The 27,134-nt window shown below is 39.9% G+C and overlaps 1 protein-coding gene across 1 annotated transcript; it reads left to right on the top strand.

Moving 5' to 3' along the window:
- Positions 1–9,132: 9,132 nt before the first annotated feature.
- Positions 9,133–24,734, top strand: si:zfos-911d5.4. Its single transcript, XM_034558880.1, has 7 exons — positions 9,133–9,315; positions 9,616–9,746; positions 10,318–10,418; positions 11,287–11,435; positions 12,640–12,868; positions 13,439–13,659; positions 23,314–24,734. Exons 2-7 carry the CDS (start codon positions 9,628–9,630, stop codon positions 23,479–23,481), a joined length of 987 nt encoding a protein of 328 aa, XP_034414771.1. The 5' UTR covers positions 9,133–9,315; positions 9,616–9,627; the 3' UTR covers positions 23,482–24,734.
- Positions 24,735–27,134: the final 2,400 nt, after the last annotated feature.

The following is a 27,134-nucleotide window of genomic DNA, read 5'->3' as shown; positions in this document are numbered from 1 at the left end:
GCTGGTGGATGAGTCAAACTAACACAGGACTCTTACTGAGGAAACCCCTGTTCATGTCCCATACAAAACTAAATGAAGCATTGATATTTTCCTAGACATAATAAGTGGTCTTGCTGCCCATTAATACAGAGGTTTATTTTGAAAAGACACTACAGAGAAACGCATCCAAAACTGACACTAGTGGGGTGGATGTGGTGGATGGGGGTGAAAACATGTTGCATAGACTGACACCAGCAGCATGATTACTCAGATTTTTCCTGAAAAGATAATAAAAATAAAAAATGTAAAAACAATGTGAATTGCGGCGTTAGAAATAAAACCCTGTACATTGTTCTACTATTGTTCATCTGGACCCTACCACTGTCAAATGGGTTTCCTGTCACTAATGGAGACAATGGTTTACAATGTTTACTGATCCAGACTTGTTTCATATTTTCCAGAGCCGAAGTCCGTGCTGGCCTCTGCTCCACTATTGCTGCTTGAACTAAAAAAAAAAGAAGAAAACTAACATCGCTAATTAAAGGAGTGAAAATACTCATGCACTTAAACTGATATTGATCTGTTCTTTTTAGATGTATCTTTATCATCATCAATCTTAAGTAGTATGTTAAACAGTACGCTGGCATGCTGTGGTGCACTCAAGAAAAACGGGATCTTTCTGAAATGCATTACTTTGTGCTTCACTGCAAAACGATTTCCTCGGCGTGTTGTGGGAATGCCTGTAAAACAGGGATGATAATAATTTGCTCCTGTGGATTTTTTTCTGGATGCCCCCCCCCCCCCCACCTACATGTAAATGTAGCACATGTGGACATCTTTGGTTAAACACAAGTGGTTTCCATCCATCCTTGTTAATCGTATGAGCTCAACAACCCACTGTGTACCAACCCGGCCTACTTATCCCATGCTTTGTGTTGAAAAGTCAATTTTCTCATTCACTGATCTAATTCACTGCAAGGATTAATTTACTCCTCTAATTTGATTTCAGTCATTTAATAAATCCCAGAAAATGTCCATTAGAGTTCTATTCACCTTTGAGAGGAACCTTAATTACAAACGCTAATGCGCAATTATTCTTTTATTTCCGGCTTATCATAGCCAGCATGAACAGAATGCAACAAGGAGATGACAGTAGATTTTGGCATCAGAAAATTAATTTCATATAAGCATGATGACAGTTCATGAATATCAGAGTGTATTTCTTTTTTTTTCCTGTTTGCATGAAGCTCCATCTACAGTAGCTCGCAGGAGGCTGCAATTAACCTCCGGTGACCCCTATCCAGCAGTCTGCAGTGATGTAAACATCATTAAGGTTTCTTATGGTGAAATATATGAGGCTCTGAGATTCCTCAACGATGAACTGTATTAAGTTTCTAAAACGGAATGTGAAGGAGCTAACAATACACAACATGTTTTTTAAATTTACCACCAGAACAGGCTGCATTTCCTTGTTATTATGTCTCATTATCTCACCTTGTTTACAAGTCTTATTATGTATATAAAATCCTGCTCAACAGCTTAGAAATCACTGATGTCCAGTCATTAAACCATGCACTCCTGCCACCTACTGAAACACGGCAGTATTACAAACAGACGCAAAGCCTCAGTTGATCTGTTATTCCATGATTGGGCAATGGACTACGATTGCAGCAACATTAAAACAGTGGTTCCTCCTTGTGGCAAAGCAAGGTCAGTGCAGTTTGTATGTACTTTATCATATTCCTGCTATTGATAGTCCACACCTCCTTGGGTAGCATTTGTAAATTGCATGTCTGCTTGTCATGGATATCAGAATTATTGTGATATATTGTGACCTACAGATCAGACTTTCAGCCATGTGCTGTCTAACAAGCTGGAAGATTATTACAACAATATTTTCCCTATTTTCACAAAGACACTGGATCCTTCATAAAATAAAATGCATCTGCTTCTGAAAAGTGGTTTAAAATAGACAAATATTCCTGATTTGATAGACAAAGTAATGGTAAGTAAAGGTGAGCCCACTTTTAAATGTCACAGGTCAGAGTAAAGGGCCCAAGACAAAACTCCATTTAATCTCTTCAGTGTTTTGGGAGCCATTGTCCTGCTTCTGCAGCTGGGAAGAAGCCACTTCACTCCTTGTTGAGATTACCAGCAGGCACACACATCGGCCATTAATGTGGAAAAGCCACTACCCCACCTCTTCTCCAGTGCTACCCCGGGAGCCACAAGCTCCATAATGGCTCCCGCTCTCTGAATTAATGGCGCTCAGCGGGCATATGAAAAAACTTGATTTTAATTATAGGCCTCGAAATGAAAGGGCGGCAGGGGAACCTTTTGTGCCTCCAGAGGCAGCGCAGCAGAGCTAATTCAAGCTTTTATTGGATCCAACTCATGAGAATATGGATTTTACTAATATTAAAATAGAACAATATTACACAGTTAACGTGTGTACATTTGAGTTTTCCCTCTATAGCCCTATACTTGTTTTATTTTGACCAAAGATGAGATTGTCATCAGGTTCTCCACAATCTTTCACTATAAAATAAATAAACATGGTAGAAATGCTATAAGTATGAGCAACATCCTATGGAAGCAAATGTAAATGTGTGTTAACTCCTGTATTCCTGAAGTAAAGTATAAAAAAAGACCCAAACTTTACAGTACAGCTTTAACAGAAACTTTAGAACTTTATAAGAATACATTTTTGTCATCTACATTGGTGAACCATTGGGAAAAAATAAATCAAAGAAATCCAGACAGTTCTGTATTTGGTGCTGCTGCAGGACCCTCAGCGGGCTCAGGATGTCCGTCTGCCAGTTATGTAACAGTATACAAGCAGAGATGGACAGGCAGAGTCAGCACCTACAATAAATAGCCATAATCTACTGTCAACAGCTTCTCAACAGTGGCAAGAAAATCCCAGCATACCAGTAAACAGAGAAAGTTGAAATGGTTTTGTGCCAAGTTAACCTGCAGGCCAGCAACAAACAACAAATGAAATCAATATTGATGAAACCAACCAGTTTTACTCATGTGTGTGTTGGATTATACGCAGACAGACGGACATCAAACAGGATCTGAGGAGGCTCTTCTTCCGCATGAATCAACAATATTTCGACATTAAAGCCGACGCATTAAAGGTACGCGTCCTGCAGAGAGCAAGCGAGACAGCCAGACCATTGAATATCCCTTTCACCTGAAACCCAAGAAGCACCTCTTAAAGAGAGTCACTTGCAATCAGAAAGCCTCCATTTAATTACAACACACAGGAAATTACCCAGTGAATGGGTCAGGCGCCGATAAGAGGCTGAGCCCCGGGGATGACAGCTCCTGAAACCCGAGGAGACCCAATCTCAAAGCAGACTTATCACAAAGGCCAAGTCTGGAAGCCTGACGATCTGATTGTACTGTCATCCAGATTCATAATTAATATATTTATCAAATTAATCGCTGAAAAGGGCCCTGGCTTCCTGAACAGTGGGCGGATTCATTTGCCACTGGCTCGGCTTACCGCTAATAACAGCGTTGTCAGGGAAATAGGGCCAGAGTGGGTCAATGGCCCAGACCTCATGACAGACAAATTGCTCATCTGTGTAGGGTTGATATGGGGAATTTACAGAGTGAAAGAAAGAAAAAATGCCATTGTTTGGTGACAAGCACAATTGCTCCCTTGTTTCAGATTGTGAGTAGCAAGTTGGAGGAACATGAAAGGGACATTTTCTGTTTGGGGAGAGTGGAAAATACCTGTTGTTATACCTCTGGTTTTACAAATCACTCATCAAAGGGTCTGTCCCTGCCATATGTTGTTCATGTGAAGAAGAATGTGTTTAGTGTTTCATCACCTAAATGAAAATGAAAGATTGTCATATAACCCTGAGCTCAAACTGCTGTTATTTAACCAGAAAACGCGTATGACTCAACCAATCACACACAGTTATTTTTTGATAATAACTTAATAATTATCTGGATCTGAATACCCAGTGAGGTATAAATTCACACAGAAGTCCTCCTGTTCCCTGGGAAATGAATTCATTATTAGTTATCTCTCTTCAATCTGATCTCAGATCATTAGTTGATGTTTGGAACAGGATCAATTTATTCACATTGTTATTCATATACTGGCTGGAAAGGAATCTCTCCAATGTAAGTGATCAGGGACTTAATCTGCAGTTCAGTGTTAAAATGCATTCCTGAGTTTAGCCAAATGCTAAAATGAGAATAACCAGCAGTCTGAGTTAGACAAATCAAGTATATGTTTCAAATAAAAGAAAAGACGGCCAATGGAAACATAAAGAAGAAATTAATCATCTAAGTTTATTCTATTTAAATATATATTTTTCCAATTGTGCTTTTAAATGATATTCTAATGTATTTATTAACCTTATGTAAAGCACTTTGAATTGCACTGTAGAGCTACTCATACATTTCCTAAATGATCCTCACCCCTCACCTGAGCTGCCAAAATAAGGGATGCTTTAACCTCAAAGATTGCGCAACATGTCCCCTGAGTCACACAACCACATTAGCATGAGCTCCAAGAGGGTCTAGCCGAGCGTCACCACCAAAGCAGGCAGGGTTCAGTCAGTTCACGTGGTCCTGGGCATCGCATAAACTAAATGTTGTTCATTGTGGTTAATTAATCCATTCAATAATTAATGTGTAAGCTTGTTGAATTTTTTTACATCGAGTCTTGAAGCACTGTATTTCTGTAAAGTTGCTTGGTCTTACCGTAACTTTGTATTGTTACGTAACTATCTTCACAAAGACCGCTTTTTATCATCTCTTAAGTTTACATGTAATAAAGAACTACAATTGTGCACGAGCAACGTTAATAAGATTTGTTGTTGCTCTCACTTCATATGTTGTTGAGAACTAAGTGGCCTTTAATAGAGTAGACATTTTCTCTATTGAATGCATTGCGTCGCCCCTCATTTTCTAGGAGGCTGTAATTACAAATTGGACACACATGGTTCAATTTACAACGCTAATGAGAATCTTGAAAAGCTGCCGGGTGAGAGTGAAGGGGCCCCTTTTGTCTCCGGGATTCCCATCTGGGCCCTTGAAAAGCATGAAATGGACCATAATCATTGGTCATCAGTAACTGATTGTGGAGCTGTAACTACATGATAAATGTATTACATTTACGACATGCATCCCAAATAGAGACACCTTTTTATTTCTTATTTATATACCTCCCGTCAAGCCTAGATTACATGCAGCATATATCAGATGCAAGTCTGTGTCCAACAGAATATCTCTTTAACCATTTTATTATTTCTTTATCATTTCTGTTGCTTTATTACCTATGGCTCCTGTTCTGTACAGTCAATTAGGGTATTAATATTTAATACTGCTTTACACCTCTTGAGCTCTGAGGCTTTGTGATAGACTCAGTGATGCCTTTTATTGCAGCCTGTAGATGGCAACACTAGGCTTCTTCATAGTAATTGTTAAAGAGCATAGATGTATGTATGGATGGATAGATGGACACACCGAAATAATGTTTTTTTTTGAGTAACAATACAAACATCTTTATCTTTTGTTAGTTTTCCTTGAGAGGTCACTATGGTCATAAATATAGTAACTGAACCAAAACCCAACCCTACATTTTAGCCTCAATAAAAACTACTTTCAGATAACATTAACAAACTTCCCAGGGTGAAATGCAAAGTTGAGGACTATAGGCAGCAAAGATGTTATTGAAAACTTCATAAAAAATGCTCATTCATGTGAACTAATTCCTCTATGCGTTTACAGCCTGAAGACCTAAATGTAAGGTTATTTTCCTCCAATAAATGCTCAACTAATCTCTAGTTTCTTTTGTAATAATGTTGTTTTAACATGTTGTCCTCCTCAGTACTTACACAGTTGGTGTTTATGCCATCGGCAAGAAGTCGAGGCGCTCTTCCAGCGGCTGGTTCTTTGCAGGTGGATTGGACCACCTCTTGACTGCCAACGACTGCACGCGGCAGGTAGCAAAGGCCTTTGAGCGGGGCCAGCCTGCATCAATCAACTTAGTTAGAGGGCTCTTTCTGTAATTGCCAACTATTACAATATGCAGCACGAGGGGTTCAACATTATTTTGAAACATGATGAAATGGCATCAAGGCCTCCTCTCACATCCAGTGATAATTGAACAATTAAACTTTAGCATAAAAATTACCTCTTCATACAACACGGCTAATTACTGAGGCAGGCCAGTCACAATGAAGGCTCTCCGGGGTCAATACAAAAACCGTTTTTCCACGCTTCATTTTTGAGCCCAAGTTAACTGTTTTTACCACATCAGTGGAATTATTAGTTATTCAGTTTTGTTAGTTATTTCATATTCATCAAAAAACACCCCTAAATGGGTTATCTCAGAGTAATATTCTGAATCCCTTTTTTCAGCACCGATGCATTTTCAGGTGAAATGGTCATCATTATACAGGTGATTGAGACCCAGGAACATTTTCAGACCATGTACTTCAGGTTATCTGCAGCTGTAACCCCTATTACACTTCTTGATTAGCCAGGATTTAAATCACTCGCTTTGATTGGAGCAGTTAAGCTCTTTATACTCTTCACTGTAAAATGCTAATTCTCTCCGAAAGGAAGAGACAAGAATCCTCTGAGAGCATATGGAGAATCTCATATTAATAATTCAAAGGAAATGAGCAAAAATTAGTGAGCAGAGCATCAGCCATGTCATGTAGCCATTACTTCTGCAAATGAGATATTGGATTTGAAGGATTGAAAATGGAAATATCACCAGTGTGAAAAATTATCTATTAAAAAAAGAAGAAGATTTAAGCTGTACAAGAAACTGAATATCGTCTGCTTGTACTAGCAGTGCAATTCTGACAAATACATAAAATTCCTACCACTATCATTCTCCAGAACCTGCTTGTTACTTTCTACTAAGTATGAACTCTGATGCCTATTTACTCCTTAGAGGGGACCTGAAAACTCTCAGCAACTCATCAAACACACAGTGGAGCTCTTCAGGTGCATTAGGTGAAAACAACATTAACGCAATGGTAGATGCAAGGCTTCGGGAGCCACTTGAAGCATGCGGTGGACCTGAAGTAGGCCTGTATTTCAGCCCATGACAAAAGGCTGAAGACCATATGGCTCTTGCAGCAGCAGTATGTATAATTAGAAAATAAGCTGTTGCCAATTCATCTGTGAAATACGTCATGTTTTTTTCATGAGCATAATGCCTAAAAGAACAAAACATGCAGCCAGTGTAAAGTTTGTGGCAGACAAACATGCCCTCGTGCGCATGTTTGACACCATGAACTCCTCGTCGGTGGACAGTCAGTGATGAGACAGATTATGAATTTGATATTAACTCCAACCGAAAAGGCCAAACTGGGAGCACGAAGCACATTTAATATCTAAAACACACACAAGTCATTTGCAAGTTCCAATACAAACTGATTATATGTGTTGATATGTGAAGGCAAGAGATGAAAATGATTTGAAACGTATCATGAGGCGGTGATTGTAGACAATATTAAACAGCACAAGGAAGCTTTTGTTCTCAGATTCCTGCAGCAGTTCAGCCAGTATTGCCTCTGCTTTAATTTAATATCTATTTATTTTACTCCATTGTATGGGTTTTATTGAGGTTGCGCCTGCTTTTATCGCCCTGATCTCAACCAGAAGTGAAGGTCAGGAGGCAGAGTGCCTCTGTTTATTGGCTTCCATTGAGCCCATATGAGCTGATTTGGCTATCTGCTCTTGATATTAAGCTCTTTCATGGTATGTTGTGCTATCCGGATATTGTTTATCACCACATTGAGATTTTCCGTGTGTATTTACTGCTGCATTAAATATTCTTCATCACTTTTGTAATATCCTCTCAGTAGGCTCATGCCATTCAGGATGTGCAAGGAAATCCTTACATACAGCATCTATGAGCTGGGGGGAAAAAACAACACAATATGCAATACATTTCATTAGTATTCTCCCATAAGCTATGAAAGGCAACATCTTTTTTTCCAGCCAACTGGGATAAACTTCTCTACAACATTGTGATACTCTTTGTACTCTTAAGGGTTAGCTCTAAATAACTGTATTCCTTAATTTCACGTACGTTTTGTAAAGCTATATCCAAAGAAATAATCATCTACCTTGGATTTAGTTTGTTGTATTACAATGCATGTTGATCCAACTTTACAGGATAGCTCTCTGAATGATTCCACATTTCTCTTTTAAGGCCAGACTGAGAAACATCAATATGACTTATCCATATTTCAGTCCCAATAGTTTGTCGAGGCACACATTGCAGATCGTCTGCAAGGAACTAAGAATGCATAACTTGCATTATGTTCCCCAAGGATTTATATTCTTATTTGTTATATTCGCTAGGACCACAATGAATTCCATTTTCACTTGTTATCAGCGCAGGTGGGAGGTAACTAGCCTACATCATCTCTACGAGACTAAAAACAATTCAAAAAAGGTACTGGCTTCAGCATACGATTACATTTTACCTCATAATGTATAGGTTATACTCCATCACTTGACAGCTACGAAGTTACGTTGCAGACTCTAAGCTTAACTATTGCTGTTGGTTTCAACTGTCCAGTTTTGTATTCACTTTGACGTCAGACTTGTTTCAATCTGTACGAGCCACTGATTTAATGATTTAATTTTAAAAAAAACATATTGTTGATTTGAGCTCAGGTTCAAAGTTCATTATTAAATTGCAATTTCTAAAAGGACTATTCTATAATTCCATGACAACTGAGAAAACGCCATCTGCTGATGAAGATCATGTGATATGATGGAAAGGCCCCAGAACAGCTACTAAATTAACTTGCATTGTTTTCTCAGCTGCAGATACAAGGTTTTCATCAGACAGCATGACTAAACCCCTTCATCACATTAAGTAGGGTACTTTTGAGTACAATCACAAATACTTGTATAACTAATAAATGTATGTAAATACACATTTCAGTATGACATGTTTTCTTCCCACTGTGGTGTTGTACATTTCTTCCACCACAGCAGATCCTCAGTCCAAAGCACGTCACATTAAAATAACAGGAATGGTTTCCTAAATGCATCACGCAAACACTGCAGGACTAAGTGATGTGTCCTGACGTCATGTCCCCGTGTGCGAAATCCGATGCTGCATGTGGCCCACGTGGTATGTTGTTTACGTCTTCCAGGAACATTTGGACGTGCTGGAGAGTAGAGGGCGGTGGCATTGCGAAACCGCTTTCTTGGATAGAGTTACGTGGCTCAGCAGTTGCAAAGAGACCCGCAGACTAGACGTTAACCCCCTCGAAAATGTCGAGCTGAATCCCTTCGTTTTTCCTCTTGAACGGCGAGACTCAATCAGTATGTATTGTTTTGGTTTCAGAGCTCGTGCCAGACTTGTATTTTTGCTCTTTGTTCTCTCTTGAATGTGGCAGTTAGTGTTCTACATTGGTTTTGTTATATCTATATATAACTAGTTGGATTTGGCTGGAACAACATGTTCAGTATTGTCTAAACACCATGTTGATACCATTTTCTGGAGAGAAGCCACAATGTTGACGCTATGAATGCATTTCTCAGTAATGTTGTTGTCTTGCTGAATGTTGTCTTTTAATCAAACTGCTTCGTGAGTTTAAAAGTTTGGTTTTTTCCCCCACCCAGATAAAGACTAGAATGCCTCAGCTTGGAAGCCTGTTGACACAGTTTCATCTCAGCACCAAAGCGTCAGAAAATGCTCAAAGACAAAGTCCACATCAGACACCAACACTACCTGACTTTATACATCGTGTCAGGTACGCAACAGATGAACCCCACAGAGAATGTTCACCTCACTCTGCAGTTCCTATGAGCTCTACAGCGTCTTTCAGCTCATTGGTGTGTTTTTACAGCCAACACTTCATCATTTTACTACTCAAAGTTGTTTTTTTTTTCCCCGAAAAACAGCTCGGATAAGTCTGCATGCATGTACACCGCCTTCCCAAACGACAGACGGACAAAGTAATCGACTAGCTGGATAACACTTAGCAGCTAAAGAACTAGAAGCTTACCTTTAGGAATTGGTGGAGACTAAAATGGAGCGAACAGGAGAATGAATACTGGACTTATATTAGTGTGATGGACAGAAACACAACTCCAAGTGAATGCTTATGTTTCTTTGCGTCTGCTGGACATGCAAACACGTTCGTTGTAGCAACTTTCTATTATGTAAATGTTGTGTTTGCAGCTTACGCCACTGCCCTCAGGTGGCCAACATGAAGTCAATTCATGCACCATCTGAAGTGTTCTTTTGCACAAAATACCTCATATGGAATTTTATGAACTTTTTTTATTATTATACTTTTTCATACATAATTCTTTCTCTAGGAAACTCACCGGGCTGAGAACGGAAGACGTCTACAGCCATCTACGTATCCGTGACCAGCTTAAGACCGCCAAAGATGACATCAACATTGTTATCCTCACAGGTTGGCATCTAGAATAAAATGGCATTTCATGAACAATCTGCGCAGTAAGTCTATTGAATACAGATTTCTGGGAGTAGGGTTGAATATTACCTCAACGTTGGTTGTCATAATATTGAGCTATACCTTAAACATCAGTGTTTTCCAGGTCTTTAAGGCAAAGTTACTGCAGACCTGCTCTTGTCACAGCAGGAGACGCACAGGTGTTACTGATAACATTAACGATGGCTTCCTTCTCCAGGCCCTTTTCACGGCAGGGTTAACACAGGTGTAACTAATAACATTAATTAAGGCCCTGTTGGCTTTAAGGACCAGCGCCCTGCATGTGCGTGCTGGCTCAGTTGAAATGGCTGTGACAAAAAAAAAAATCCTGTGTTTACCCTGCGATGACATGTCAAAATGGCTGCTGTGAAAAGGGCCTATCAAAGACCGTAAGCCGTGCCTGTCTGACCGTGAGACAGCGTGAAGAATACCAGCACTATCAAGCTAAAGGTGCTAAATTGAATTCAGTCAGCCATAGTTGTATTATTTCCTACTGTGACATGTCAAAATGTCTTCATATTGACATTACAGATTTGTCTGAAAGTGTTACAAAAGCACCAATAGTGATCTCAATCTTATATATTCCCTTATGTATTTGAGGTATTACAATACAAGTATTTATATATTCATAAATAGTTTAGCAAATACATTTACAGACATTTTTTTAGATCACAATACATAGAGCTAATGTGATTTATAAAATGAACTGTGATGGAGGATTTCATCCATTTGAGGTCTTGCGTACAGAGTTAGCGACAGTATCTGTGGTATTCCACTATTATTCTGACTCAATAAATCTTCACTAATGCGTTCTTCTTTTTACTGAAAGGCCAGGGGATCTTCTGCATCGATGTAAAACCCTGGAGAGGCACAGTGTCCGCTCACAAACAGAACTGGCACCTGCAAGTGAAGGAAGAGGACCAACACTTTACCAATACCTGCATTGAGCAGATTGAAGATCCCCTCAAAGCTATCATGGTACAAAAATAAATAATAATAAAAAGACACATTTAGCTGAAATGTTGAAATACCATCATGAAAACCTAAATGTCAAACTGTCTGGCACTCTTGTGTCCAAGGTCCAATCAGTTATCCAGGACATTGTTTTCATCTGAACTCCAGCCGGGGTGAAGAGATCCTGAGTCACCATAACAATTTATATGGAAATTTCAAACACTACAACGGGGCTTCCCAAACTTCCTGAGTGGTCGCTCTTCATTTGAAAGGCCACAATTATGTTCAGAAAAGGGGGGTGAAAGCAGGCAGGTGCCTAAACACAGCTGTCACCCTATGTGCCTGGGTCTGTCAGGAGTCATTCATTTCCATCTCTATAGATTCTCAGTTTGGACTGGGAGCTTGACAGAAGAGTCTGATGGCAAACACACACTGCATTGTTCAAATAGTTCAGCTTGAATCGGACATATTAACTTGATTATTCTACACAAAGCAGATATAGATTCACCGTCTGGGCCAATTTAAATTTGTATAATTTCTTTTAAGTGGGTCCTTTTTTTAGAAATCGAAAGTGGACGTCTGCATTTGTGTTTCTTTTATGTCATTAAATAACTGTTTATCACAGAGGGATTCTGTGTGAACGTTAGCACATGTGACACATATGTTTTGAAAAAACTCCCAATGCTGAAACATCAACCGATTCATTGATTTGTCTATTAATTGATTATCCATGTTGGGATAAACAAGCTATTTGAAGACCTACAGGCTAATATGATGCACAATACATAGCCATAGTGCCATAGTTAATGTTATTAATGACCTGTGTTCACCCTGCAATGACATGTCAAATGGCTGCGTGAAACCAAAACAATGCTTTTTTTTACACATTTTCCTTCGAGTATAAAAACGTGCTTTTTCTAAAATACCAGCTTTACATTCAACAAAAATAATCAAAACTTCTCAAATGATAAATGTTAAACTTTGCCTTCAAAATACAGTCTATAACCGGATAAGTTATCATTTAAATGTAATAAACAAGACTACAAATGTGACCAGACATCCAATGCTAGCTATCAGTAGCGCTACTTCTTGACGTACAGACACATTTGAATTTGTTGCAAAGAATATTGATTGTGATGGCCCTGTTCAATGTTTCCTGAACTGTGGACTAAATGATTAATCCAAAACTAACTATCACTACTTGCATCCCTAAATCCTTCTCCTCTAGACCAAGACCGCTAACTTATGCGGCCATTTGAAGAAGAGCGGAGTGTCTGTGCGCCAAAGCCTCTTCTTCCCCAGGGTTGTCTTCCTCTCTCCAGACTGCGAGCTCGATGAGGAGCTGAGGAAGAGGAGGGAGCTGATCTCTCACGGCCAGACAGACGACTTCCTCCAATCCTTAAGGGAGGGCTACATGGCCTGGATGTCAGATGCACTGACTCCATCCTGGCTCTCTGGTGAGCGGTTCTATAAAATAGAAACATTAATACTTGGATGGATTCAATTGATCTGAACTGAGGAAATCTGCAAGTGCTTGTTTAAAAAAATAGACTGAATGAAACAGACTGCTGCACTAGTATAAAGAAAAGTTCAACATGTGTTCAATGATTACCCCCTTGTTTAAAAAAACATTCAATTATCAGTGTTGTTTCTCTCTATTCTAGTGCAGTTGTCGGCTTGATTATGTCTTGTTTCATAATGAGATTTTGAAACGGCCAATGAGCTGATTGCAACAGCCCCAAATTGAATTTGACTGAAGATCTTTGTTGGATGTCATCCCATCTCTCCCTCCACTCATTTCCTATCATCTCTCCTGCAACTCTCTAAAAAGACATGAAATGCCCCAAAAGTACTCCAAAAATTATAAGAATCTTACTGACCTTGCAAATGTTTTAAATTGATAAAAGGACTCAACAACGTGACACGTTTCATGCATTCTTTACTGTATGTATGTAATGTACTTAATTCTGACAGGTCGCCTTTTTTCTTAATGCTTTTTCTTTTTTTTCTTTTTTTTCGTCCTGCAGGTCGTCTGTCGTACAGGCAGATGGAGTCCGTGCGGGAAGTCCTGAGGAGGGTGGGGACGTGGGATGTGGTGAGTCTGCACTGTGGCGAGCAGCTGAAAGGAGACTTCCAGGGCTGCCAGTACATCGCTCTCAACCGACAGGAGACAGAAACGCTCGAGTTTTCCAGAGTCAAGACCCTGTCAGCCGATTCGCTGTGGGCCCTGCTGGGACACGCTCCTCAGGTCAGTGCACTCCGAAGAGCCTCCAGGACCAGAGGTACAGTCTGTAAAGGGCTTGTTTGAATGCTGTGTCAACGGTGTCAAATATCAATGTAAAGGCCGACAAGAATCTGAAGACCAGCAGGTGGCAGTAGTACTTTATGACCGTCTCACTCAGTTTTCAGGCATTCCCCTCTTGTTCTGGGAACTGGAAAAACACATGTTTGATTAAGGTTGCAGAACACCACAGCAATTTTAGTTATTTGAAAACAATTAGGGGCATTTTTTATTTCAAAAATGGTCACGTTATTTCTGTATACTCATTACATTTCTGTTTACAATACGATTTTGTTCAAGAGATATTCGATTAAAAAAATGTTCCAAGTTTTTCCACTTTTTTTTATTCAATAATTATCAAGCTATTGATATGTATTTATTGAGAAGTGAAGCAATTAGACGTGGAGTGGTCTTTAAGAAAAAAAAACAATCTAGGAAAAGCTGATACTGTTTACAAATCATGTTTCACACTCGTCCACTCTCAGATAATTTCCAATTAACACTCCTCGAGTTAATTACTACCTTAAGCTCTGCCTGCCTGCAAGGTACTCATTAGCTCACTCGATTGAATCAAGGCAATTGCACAGCCATTGAATGTGAATAAGCATCATTGGAGCTTATTCACATTCAATGATCGGTTGATAATGATTGTTTATGTTATTGGAAGGTAATGATTTGGCTAATTGGTTACACGTTGTCTCCTCAGGTGGCATGAAAGGTAATCTTATCTGTCAATGTTGGAATAAATGTAAGTGTTGCAGTGGTTGATGATATTTACACAAAATGAGAGTTATTTTTTACCTGAAATCACACACAACCATCGAATTGTATTTGCTTGTGCGAGGGTGCTGCTTGTTAGACAAATTAGTTGAAAGAAGTAATTATTACACAGACAAAGGTCAGAGCTATTAGGGTCCGGTGGGTACGACCCCTGCTCAGCATCCATTACAGATTTCACACCCACCCTCCAAAACACTCCAGGTTTTTCCCTTTCAGGCTTCACTCTGGCTTTAGTTCACACCCCCACCCCAAACATCCAGACCGTATGTACTCTCGCCTCCAGCTGCTGTGTATTTGATACATGACCCAACAATCATTAGACAGTCTCCAGCGGGCCCTTTTCCAGCCCAAGGGGACACACACGGTGACAACTAAATATATTATTTTCAAAGAAATATTTGTAAATGGAGGCGAATCCCCGCCCCATGTATCACAAAGAAATGTGACTTGGAGAATAAATATATGGTGAATATTCTGTTACCCAACTTAGCATGTTCAAATACAACAGGCAGGCGTGTATATGTGGTTCCCGTTATCAGATTCCAAGCATTTAGCTGCAATAACCACAAGGAGAAATAGATTTTCCCCTTGGATTAGTACACAACTTAACATTTGCTCTTTTGGACTCCATGACTGTCACCCACGCTTTAGACAAAAAAAAAAAGAAGAAGGTATCTCTGCTCGTGTGCAGCAGCTGCGAGGGGAAGCTTTGGGGGTAGCAAAGAAACTTGATATCTCCCCCAGGCGTATTTTCAGAGCCCAGAAATAATGCATGCTTTTGATTTGTTACTTGTAAACACACAGGACAGAAGATCTGCGATATGAGCCACGGTTTCACTCAGGCATCTGTTTGGTTGTAAGAGGTGGCACCAGATGCATCCACAAAGCCACCGTGGAGGCACTAGGTGTGTTTTTTGTGGGCTCAGTCGATTACTCTGCGGAGAATGGGATGTCTACATGTCCCCAAAGTGGAGAATGATTGAGTAGAGTGGCTGTAATTTATTAATTATGGTCTATATTCTTAGACCACGGGTCTGGCTTCATTCAATTTGTATGGATTGAGGGGTAATTACGTTGTGTGTGTGTGTGTGTGTGTGTGTGTGTGTGTGTGTGTGTGTGTGTGTGTGTGCGTGTGCGTGTGCGTGTGTGTGTTAGAGAGAGAGAGCGTGCTAAAGATCTATCCATGCCATAATTTAAAGTGCAGGTTATGTATGTTGTTCATCTTCATGTCGTCTCCTCTTCTGAAATTTGACTGCTTCATGACTTCTTTTTGCCAGTTTATATAATCCAGTTTATTGAGGAGGAGTAGAAGTTGAGCCCCCGTGTTTAATGAAAAAAACGTCTCCTTACTATCGGTCAGCCTATAGAGTGTCTCGTAATTGCATAGCTGAGAAACAACAATTGAGTTCCTACGAGCGTAACTTGACTACGCCGCCATGTCAGCTGATTAATAGACGAGAAGCCACCAGGCGAAAGGCTGCCAATTCACTGCCAACGTCTCGGCTAACAAAAAATCTGACTTCGGTTACCGTAGATACATCTCGTCTTTCTGTCTTTCTACAGATTCCGCACAGATGCAGCTTGTTAATTTAACTCCACGCTGACATTTCTCTCCCTTTGGCCATCTCCCAGGCAGCACGCGTCACAGGCCTGTAATGGACAGTCTACCGTGCGCCCGGTGCTTAGCATAGAAAAGGCAGAGAGGGGAGACATCAACCGCTTTGTGGTGATAATGAATGGAGGCACACAAAAGGCCAGGAGCTGGCCATTTACAAAGCCTGCGAATTCTGCTGTCTAAACAGATCATATTGGCAGCCGCGGCAGCTTTTTGATGTAGAGAAAAAAAAAAGTATTTACCCATTAAAAGAAAATATATGCAGCACCCATTTCTGTTGCTTATAAAGCATTTGTAATAATCATTCACATTTATGGCAGAATCCTTTTGTATGCTGTATGAAATGTAATTTACTAAACAAATGACTACATGGACGTGGCAGTGCCGGTAATTTCTCTAAAAGCCCGTTGGACCATAGAAACAACACAGACATATGTATTTTCAGTTACTAGACGGGAACCAAGTAAAAGGATGCTTAAAAGTTTGTTTTACCGAGCGGGTGCACTTTATCAGATTGTCAGTCCCTCAGAGTTCAGTGTTCATCGGGTTCATTACAATGACCCAAATGGTGTACGATTATTTCTGTACGAAAGAAAATAATTCCCGAAGGATTTCTCAGAGAGAGAAAAGATCTCCTTTTTCAACAACAAGGAAAATTGTGGCGAAATTACCAGGATGTTCAGATTTCTGTAATTGCCGCATTGCTCTCGAAAGGAAACTGGAATTGGAAATAATTTGCACCAGAGTGTGTGTGTGTGTGTGTGTGTGTGTGTGTGTGTGTGGGAAGCTACAGAGGAAAGCTAACCATGCAATTACACATGAGAAGGGTGCTGCAGATTCACAAGTGTCCGTAATAAACTAGTGAAGACACCAGCACTTATACCGTGGAAGGCAATGATAAAAGCTGCCTTGTAATAGCGTGTGATTAAACTTGGTAAAAATCTATTTTTTCACTCGAGCACTATGACTCTGTGAAGAGTCCCGTGGAGAGATTCTGCATCTGTCAATTTGAAGATGACTCGATGTGTTTCCTCCAAATTCATCACCCAGCATGCAACACCAGTCATGTTTGAGGGCTCTTCAAGTGCTCTTTTGTTAATTTAGTTAAACAGCATCCAGTAGAGTTCATGTTTTACACATTCCTACTTAACACAGGTGGAGATTGAGATTCAGTAAATTTGAATACATGTTTAAAATAAAGCTCCAAGCCATTAATATTCATTACAAAGTAATTTATTTGAATGTGGAATGAGCTGTGGTTGTGCAATACATACTGTAGTGTACTGTATATTATCTGTGATGCCCATAAATCTTGTATGTATGTACCGAGATATTTTTTGCGGTCAATGAAATGATATCATAAGAAGTTATTTTATATCATAAGAAGTTATGTACAATATTTTTTCAATAGATATTCTCTTGTACAATCTTGTCAAACGTGAGTATCAGATGCCTCTCTTTGTCATACATGACAGTAAACTGAATATCTTTGAGTTTTTCATACTCTTTGGATAAAACAAGCAGTTTGACGACATCACTTTGGGCTCTTGGAAACTGTGATATGCCTTTTTCTCTATTTTAGATTAGATTAGATATAATTTATTTTTTCGCCACGGTGAAATTTCTTGGTAGCAGCAGTAAGCATGTTTACAATATATACAGGGGCAACATTTTATTGACAAAACTATTAATTAAAAAAATAATGTGCAGATTAACTGGGAATGAAATAATCGTTAATTGCAACCGTGATGATATGATCATAGCCTTCTAATATGGCTCCACTGGAGCTCAATAAAGGATCATATTTAATTATTGCCCAGACCTTTGCTATGATGTATTTAAGAGGTGTCATACAAGATTTTTGCTTTTTAATGATTCTCTGACATCATCCAATTTAGCATCAAAAGCTAGATTTAGTATCTAATGGAGACTTTTCTTTGGTCACCGGCCGAGATGTTAATTTTAACTCGCGAAGCTCTGCTATTTGTTTTGAGGATTCAGGATATTACAGTGGTCCCCACAGTATAGGTTGTAAGATATGATCAATAGGGATTCATGAATAATGAAGAGGCCGAGTGGAGCAGAGACACTTAATTACAGTTTCAAAAGCCATTCTCGTTAATTGAGGAGAATAAAGGTGGTGAAGTGGACTGAACGGCAACATTTCTATCTTTGACTTTATTCTATTTTATTATTATTAAACAGAAAGACCCTCTTTTGACATCTAAAAAAACGCCAGCTTGTAATTGCCAAGTTCTCACAGTTTTCTCATTGATAATAAAATATCATCGTTTTCTTTTGCGAGCACAGTTTCCATTTCCTCTGACCACCTGTGAGCAGACTATCGTTCTTTTAATGTGAGGGCTAATGCGCCGCATATGCAGACAGTGTGTGGCCGCTGTGTGTGCAGCAGATACAGTATGTAATTGACAGCCTTGCCATCTGTTACAGTTATGTGAAATTATGGATAAACTAGTTAACAGACACTTTGGCCCATTGTCTGTTGTTTTGATAATCACCCTTAATAACGAACGGCATCAATATGGTCTTTAAACCTGATTTGGGAGTTAATGGAGTCAGATGGGGGCAGTCAGTGTATGCTCTGGGGGTAATGCTGTTAGAGATGTTCGTAAAGAGTAAATTAAATCAGTCATAGATTGTGCCCTCTCAAGTCAGCCAGACAACCAGACCCATTGAAGAGAAAAAGAAGGGGGATTCATATTTGAACCTCTTGCAGAAAATGCACTTATGTGGATGGAAATAAAGTCTGAGATGGGTGAATGGATGGAAATGGTTATTGCCGACAGTCTAATGGCTTCCTGTTAGCTGAGGCAGGTTGGTTGGAAGCTGAGACGTAGCTATTCAGAACTTAACCAACGTTTTGCGCTCACGACTTTGGACAAATGTAGTTATTGACGTTGTCGGTAATGTCACCAAACCAACGTTTAGGTATCTTAATGAATGGTCCACATCCGGAGCTCAATGTTGATGTTTGAGTATTTCATGCAGGAGGTATTGGAGTGATTCTTCAAACAAGATGCATTGGACTGATACCTTTCTGGGGTTTAATTTACTTTCCTCTAGCACTGAAACGCTTCGTTGATAAATAAATAAATTACAAACAAATAAAAACAGAAAACGATTCGACAGCGTTATTTGATTCCAATTAACCAGTGAAGTATTTTATCAAGGAACAATGCCAAACATTCGCTGGTTTCAGATTCATAAATGTGAGAATTTCCTGTTTTTCTCTGTTTTATATCATTATAAAATGAATACCTGCTGCTTTTGATCGTGTGGTCAAAACAAGTAATTTGAAGATTATTATTTACTTTGATTACATTTTTTCTTTTTAAACCGCCTCTTCACATTTAAGCATGTAGGGGCTGCACAAATGTGTTCTTTGCACTGATGCATAAGTTATCAATTATAAAACAATCATGAATCATATTGAATTGAAAAAAGAAAGAAAAAAAACGTCTGTCTTGTAGAATCTATCGTCATCTAATTGCGGATAATCCAGTTATTCACACCTCTCCCAGCAGGTTGTTAATGTATTCACCCAGTGAGCCAAACCACACAGTAGTTTACCTAATTGCCTCATTAAATACATCCAAAACCACCACCACCACTTTGGGTTGCTCCCGTCGCATTTGGCGCGGCGACAAAGATGTTTGCTGCGCTAGAGGTGTGCTGCTCGGTGTTCCTCCCCATCTGTGTCTGGTGAGACACGGCGTGGAACAAAGAGCCCGTCGTCTGAAGCTGGTGTGGCGTTACGCTCACTCAGAGTTCACCTGAAACACGGCACCCATGGCTCCAGGTAACGGCCCCTGCTGACTGATACCCCGCTGGGATTCTTTGACTTTATCACGGGAGGAATCTGAACTTTGTGAATGGCAATACACACAGGTGGTGACACGTCCCTGCCCAATTACACAGCTCCTCACATTATTCACGTTTGTCAGACCTCTAGAATCTCAAATAATGTCACGAAGTCCACGATGCAAGTTTTATTGGTTTTATTTTCTAATTAAAATAAGTCTTTTGGGATTTCTGGAACCAAATTGGTTGAGAATCCGTGCCGTGAACATCCCCACAGGTAGAAGATGAACCGGTGAGACCCCTATCAGCTGTTTGGTAGGAGATGTTCGAAGGAGCTGTCGTCTTGAGTTCTAGAGGGTAAGAGGTGAGCAGTGAACCAGAGGCAGGATTTAGGACTGTTAGCAGACGGTAAATAAGAAGACAGAGTTTGTCTCATTGAAATGTGAGGAGTGATGTCATTCACACCACTCCCCCGACACCGAAAGTGAGAGGCGGATCAGGGGTAGACTCCGTTAGGTGAGCTCTTAGCCCTTTGTGTGACACCCAACCTTAGCCCCAAGGGTCCTGTCCTCACCATTAAGTGTTACACACACACACATTCAGGCCTGTCTGTGCTTGAAATGGTAATGATTCTCAAACACTTGTGGACATTTCACACTCAAAAGGGAGACAATATTTTTTAGCAACTATTGATCTATTGTCTGGTTGATGGATGTGCAGCTGTGACATGCTACATTTAAGTGTAGGATGCAGGTTGCAGGGCTTTTAAAAAAAAACACCTTTACACTGTTATTCTACTGTAATTTAAATACAGTATCGTCTTTACCCTCAGACACTTGCCTCGAGTGGCGGAGAGGTTAACATGCAGTGACAGCTACTGTACCTGACACACCTGGCAGGCAGGTTGTCTAGACCACACAGAACTCTCCTCTTTGAGCTTTTGCCAAAGACAGCTGCATGCTTCCTTCCTGTATGCGGCACCGCGCGATCAATTCTTTTGATTTCAACTTATACGGTATTTCCTTGTAGCGTTTCTGATTGGCATTCGATGTTTTGGTTCATTTTACATCTTAACTTCAGCCTAAAAAAATGTTATATACTTTTTTTCTTTTGATTCTATATCGTTTTGACGAGGAGTTCTTTACACATTTGTGCAAACTGTAACTATTGAGTGCATTGTGCAATTGTAACTAAATGAGATGTAATATGCTCGTAGTAAACTGCAGTTTGATTGTATTCTGCCCTTTTGGCCATTGCTAAAGGATCAATTTAAATGGGGATGAATCCAATTCATCCACAAATCATCCTTGTACAAAAACGCAATATTCTCAATACTACGGTGGGCCACCAGCCAATCGGCATGCTCCGATGCATATTCCAAAGCAAATCAGGATCTAGAACATTTTCTTTAATTAAACTAATATTTAGAGAATTGTTCAGCCTTCATGGAGGTAAAAGCTTATGGGAAGCTTTCCCACATAGACAGTATGAATGTGTCGTAGCCTCTTGTGCTGATCTTGACATATGAAGTGAATAGTTTGAATATGATGCAAAAACAGTAGTTTATCTGTGCCACAAAGATGGAAGTACTCAACTTTAGTTCCATTAAATGACATAAATGCAGATTACCAACTATTAGGTGTGTCTGTGATTTGTTAGAATAATTCCTCTGTGATGTCTTTGTGTTGGTTTATGCGCCTCTCTGCCACCAGCTGTCATGACGCTATTTTTTCATGCATCCTAAATTAAAAGACACTCATTCTGAAGTGTCTGATGCTATTGTAATACAAGCCATGTGGCATTCGGCCATGGCTCCATGGCTGCAATATAAGACACAATTGTTACATTTTTTTTTCTCGCTTTCTCCCTGTTTTAATGCGCAGTAATAAGTAAGTAAATGGTGGAAAGATGTGTGTCTGAAATGGCCGTGGCTTTTGTTGCAGATAATTAGGTTAGCAGCAAGAGTGTGCAGGTGTTGAGGGCGTGCTGTGTGCTCGTGTTGTGTTATCGACTTGCTCATATTCGTAGGCCGTCAGGGGTGTCGCACTTCCCATCAGCCCCAAAGCTCACCAACCTCTTCACTATTAAAATGATCACTTTCAATAGCAGACAAAGGAAAGAGGGAACATATCTAGTGCAGGGTATTCTCCCCACCTCTAATGCTTATCTGCCTTTTGATGTCGGTGTAATAAAAGGCCTATTGGGCTTCCACAATGACCTGCAAAATGGACAAGGGCCGATATACTAGGCTCTGACTGTCGCTACCATTAACTAAAAGGCCCAGACATTATGGAGAGCCGGGGATGAAAGAACATGGAAAAAAATAAATAATTGAAAAATTGCCTAATGCTAAAGTGAAAGAAAATGGAACTGTGAAAAGGCACTGTAATATTCTGTTATCCCCTGTAAATGCAGCCAAACAAGAGATGCAGCGAGGCATTCTTTTTGAAATGGATGTGGTTCAATTACCTGCATGTCTAAATCTAGTTATGGCTTCTATTGTCAAGCTCAAACATAACAGGCAGTATTGATGTAATGTTAAAGTGTATTATGGCCTACAACCTGTAGAAAATCAAGAAATATGTGACTCCTTTCAAGATGTGGAGGGGAATTAAAAAAGCTCACAGTGAGAACAGGATTAATTTAGTATTTATTCTTATTCAAAAAGACGTCTGGATCACCTTTCCAAAAGAGTTGCGCAATGTTTTAGCAACGTCGTGAAAAATATCACATAAAAAAAATACAAAATCCATTTCAATGGATGTCTAATTGGTTCCTCAGGAGGATCTTTGTGCAAGTATTATCTTCCAATAAAAGGAGAAGTTATTTGTTTTAACCTGTAATACATTTGGTGGAAAACTAAATACAGTACATTAAACTGGAATGGACCCCCCCCAAATAAATAAGAAAATTGCTTATCATTTGAGTCATTTTCCTACAAAAATACATACCGTAATTTAGTCATTTAAAGGCTGTTAAATCAACGGTAATCAAATGGTGTTTACCAAATGTAGTCCTGTGATGTTGTGGATGCCTTGACATCTTTTACCTGAAAATCATCAAATCAATGAACCTCTAGTTTGACAGATGTTTTTATTTTACCCATTATTAAACCCTGTCCCTGTTCCAACAAGTCACAATCAATGTGTTTGTACCAATCTTCAGTCTACAAGCCCACAGACAAAGCAACAGCTTGTCCATGTAGAGGTCAAATGTGAAAGTCATGAGCGTCTGCTTAGCTCCTGGCAGAGGTCAGGAGGTCTCCTTCAGGGTCTTGACCCCAGCAAAACCCCTGAATATCCAAGAACAGCCCCCTGTTTTTTTAGCCACTTCTGTATAACAATTAACTTTATAATCTTAATTTTCTGTATCACCTGTTGACTTCTTCCTGTCCTACTCTGCAGGTAACGGTTAAAATGTACAAGCGTGGATCTCAGGGCTGGCTGGGTAAATCCCTGAACGCCTCCACAACCATCCCCTCCAACACTGCTGTGATCTTCAGGGTCAGCGGGGAGGAAGCAGATGCCAAAATCCCAGCAAACACCATTCACAGCATCTTACTCAGCAACTGACGGCGTGTGTCAGTCAATAAAGAGGGAAGCCATCACAACGTGGCTGTGCGGGGACAGGAAGCATTCTAAATTACAAGTATGCAGATGAAAGAAAACTCCTATTTTAGCTTAAACCCACTCACGTTTTTACTGAGTGCCTCTGTTTGCAATTTGTCATATTGTACTAAAAACACAAGTTCTGAATGTTTTTAGGTGAGCATTTATAGAAAAAAAATAAATGAAAGATGCCAATTTGACTGATTCTGCGATCCTCAGTGGCAATATTATGTTAATGAAAACGGTTTCAGACAATTAAACTGATTAACTTTCTCTTGTTTTGAATTTCTAGGGCTGGCCCACACTTTACACTAGCCATTAATTAATCATTATGCTAGCTGATTGTGTCACATCAGTTCCGGATTGAAGTGTTTAATGTGTTAATTGTGGCGGTTAAAAGCTGGTGGCCCCTAGTAGTACGATTGCTGCCTCTATGGGTTTAATGGCCACTGATTTACGGTCTGTTTAGAAAGTGTAACTGTGAGGTGCTTTATTAATATGCTCCACCGCACGGAGGAGATGATAACATATTCAAGAGCGCACAGGCGCAGCCACCCCGCGGCATTCATAACTGTCTGAGTCACTTTCCATCAGTTACCAGGCTTACACAGCTGCGCTAACAGCTAGCAATTGTATTTTCTTTGCCTGGTAGCGGCCAAAATGAAGTTATTTACATCGAGGCATCAGTGCCTTTAGCTTAATGCAATAGAAGGAGCTCTCTGTGTTGATAGTATCTCGTTGCATGGCATCTCTCTACCTGAAACATCATTACACTGTACTCAAGCTTTTTAAATGTCTGTTTACTGTTTTACCTGAGGGACATATTGCACAAACAGCACTGTTCTGTTTGCATTTGTAAGTGCATATTTTTTTGACTCTGGTTGTGTTCAGATATTGGTCAACAATATGTTTGAATGTAAAAGTGGTCTGCTTATTGCCTTTGGATATTGAAATTGAAGTTCTAATAGTTCTTCAGGAACTGTTTTTTCCACAAAACATATTGACTATATCAGACAATCTGGGATTAGAAGGGTTTTTAGATATTGCTAGATACAATTCTGAGTGGTGGATTCATGCAGGTTAATATGAATGTTTTTATTTAATTTTTTTTACTTGAAGAGTTGATTGAATAAAGCATGGTTGTCATGGTATCCTCAGGTGTTTTTATGTTTACATGTATTTGTACTATCTGGGCGTCATAATAAACAATCTTTGATGATTTAATGCTCCTTATTCAAAGTCACTGGAGGTTTCTTCAAAGCTTCATTTGGCATCCATCAACAGCTCACTGCTCTTTGAAAGCATGCAGCGCGTCTCCCGCACGGTAACAGTCTGGATATTAGGAACGGATGACTGGTCACGGGAACAAAGCGAACTCTGTTAGGCAGCGTGGTGGCGAGAGGGAGGGGAAGCAGAGCGGAAATGGACATGGTGATCAGACCAGAACATAGTGCGACAAGGTAACAAGGTAAAGTGATCCCAGGATGCAATTCCTCTGGAAACTGAATCAATGCTGGTTCTGTTTAATTGGAAAATCCTCCCGGATATCGAGTTTGGTGAATCTATAGCACAATAGAATCAATTGTAAATATGTTTTCCTTTGCAGTAAACATGTGCGTCATGTATTCTACAGTTGTTCTGACCATCTGTAAGTTACATGTTTTGACGTATAGGAAGACTTAGAGAGCTGGTACATCCAGGAAGCGAAGAAGTAAATGTCTTGACCCTGCAATAAGACCAGGTGTGCAACTTTGACCTCTCGCCGTTTGGCACGGTCCACAGGGTTGTCAGGTCAGGTGACTGGTTTGACCTTTCCTTTGTACAGGACATGCAACTGTAGAGCAGCCTGGGTATAAAGGACAGATCCCTCTCAAATGACATATGCGAAGGAACGAGCCACCGTCTCAACCACAGCCATTTAGTTGGAAATCCTGCACCACAGTGCTGCATTCATACGGGTCAGTACTCGAGGACATCAAAAATGGTTTGAAACACTTCCTTTCACCTGCTTGAACGCAGATGCTTAAAATCTGCATGACCGTATTATGTGAGCCCCCATCTTGTGTTGGTTCTTCAGCTTGACTAGCTCAAAGGTTCTGATCAGATGGAGGTCAATACACTCTTTTTAAATGTAATATTTGTCTGAGATGCAAGCCTGTTTCATCTGTAAAGGGCCCTAGAGATGAGATTGTGTTGTACTGAGAGTCTGACCCCACAGGAAAAGTTGTGTTTACTGTAAGTGGGGGAACAGTTAGGAATGACTCTTGGCTCTGATTGTGCCCTCACATAAACACAATGTGAACAGAACAGCAAAATGCATTCGAACTGTAAGTGCATTAATATTCAGCAGTTAACAATCACAATCACAGCAGCTACCGCAGCTTCAAGTTTTACAAACATATTTATCCTTATTAGAACTGTGACACCATTACTCTAGCTTAAAGGGTCAGTTCATCCAAATTTGTTTAAAAAAAAAAAATATTTTCTCCTTAAGCCCTGGTATCTAGCCGTACAGATAGCTTTAGTTTTAGCATAGAAATAGGAGTGGACCAGATATGCTTTACGTGGTCATTTACGAGTACAAAACATAATGGTAATTGTAGTTGTTACGGTGACAACACCTCAGTGGGGCTGCTCGCCCGAAAGAGAGCGGACGCAGCGCCGAAGACAGATGTCCGGCTAATAAACTAGCTTGTATCTCCGGAGAAGCCAGGAGTGACACAAACCTGCTGTTTGACTCATCTTCTCTAACCAGTGTAGCATTGAAGCATGGTGGAAATGACTAGCTAGCCGCTAGTTAGCTTGTTATTTCCACCCTACTTAAATGCTTCACTCGTTACACCTGGAATAGGAATGTCTGTTCTACTCTTATTTTATTTCTATGGGTGTGACATGCTAACAATGACAATACTAACATAGGCCTATGGATGTTTAGCAGGTTTGTTTACTGTTCTCACCATCTGAGTTTAGTTCATTAGCATGCTGACATTTTCTAATCAGCACTAACACAAAGTATAGCTGAGTATAATGGGAATATCATTACTTCAGGTAATTGATCATAAACCAGACGGACAAATTTACAGTTCATCCTGAGTCCTGAAGGAGACCTCAACGCCCCAATGAATGTAGCATGACAATTCATCCAATAGTTTTAAAGACATCTCACAAAAAAAGAAAGAAAAAGTCAAGGACTGTTGACCCACCAACAGTTACTGACCTCTGGGGTCAGGACACTGCTCTTATTTTAACTCACTTCGATTATTTTTATATTGGTAAAATACTTACATTTTAACCCATTCAGTCTTCCAAAAGTGTTTCAAATTAAACAAACTGAGAAGTGAACATCACTATTCGATTCTCACAACATATACAACCTGTGATAAGGGGTTTACATGACTTTACATTCAGAGGTCAAACGCACAGGTCGGGAACCACTAGTGTGGTTGTTACAGCTGTATAAACTGCGGTGAACATGTAACATAAGTACAGGATCTGTGACAAAATTACATAGTGACTGAATTACACCGGAAAAAGCGAATAAGCCAATAGACCTTTCTTTGCACCATGTATTCATATAAAGCTGATGAATCAGAGGGTTAAGAGTGCTTATGAAGAGA

Source organism: Cyclopterus lumpus, chromosome 19 (genome assembly GCF_009769545.1).
Source record: "Cyclopterus lumpus isolate fCycLum1 chromosome 19, fCycLum1.pri, whole genome shotgun sequence".
Lineage (NCBI taxonomy): Eukaryota > Metazoa > Chordata > Actinopteri > Perciformes > Cyclopteridae > Cyclopterus > Cyclopterus lumpus.
Note: the sequence above shows the minus strand (reverse complement) of the source record. Positions and strands in the feature narration are given on the sequence as shown.

Bases quoted from the DNA above. Each gene is read 5' to 3' on its own strand.
- si:zfos-911d5.4 (XM_034558880.1), top strand. From the start codon at position 9,628: ATGCCTCAGCTTGGAAGCCTGTTGACACAGTTTCATCTCAGCACCAAA. The intron at 9,747-10,317 runs GTACGCAACAGA...TTCTTTCTCTAG, and splicing joins GACTTTATACATCGTGTCAG to GAAACTCACCGGGCTGAGAA. The intron at 11,436-12,639 runs GTACAAAAATAA...CTTCTCCTCTAG, and splicing joins ATCCCCTCAAAGCTATCATG to ACCAAGACCGCTAACTTATG.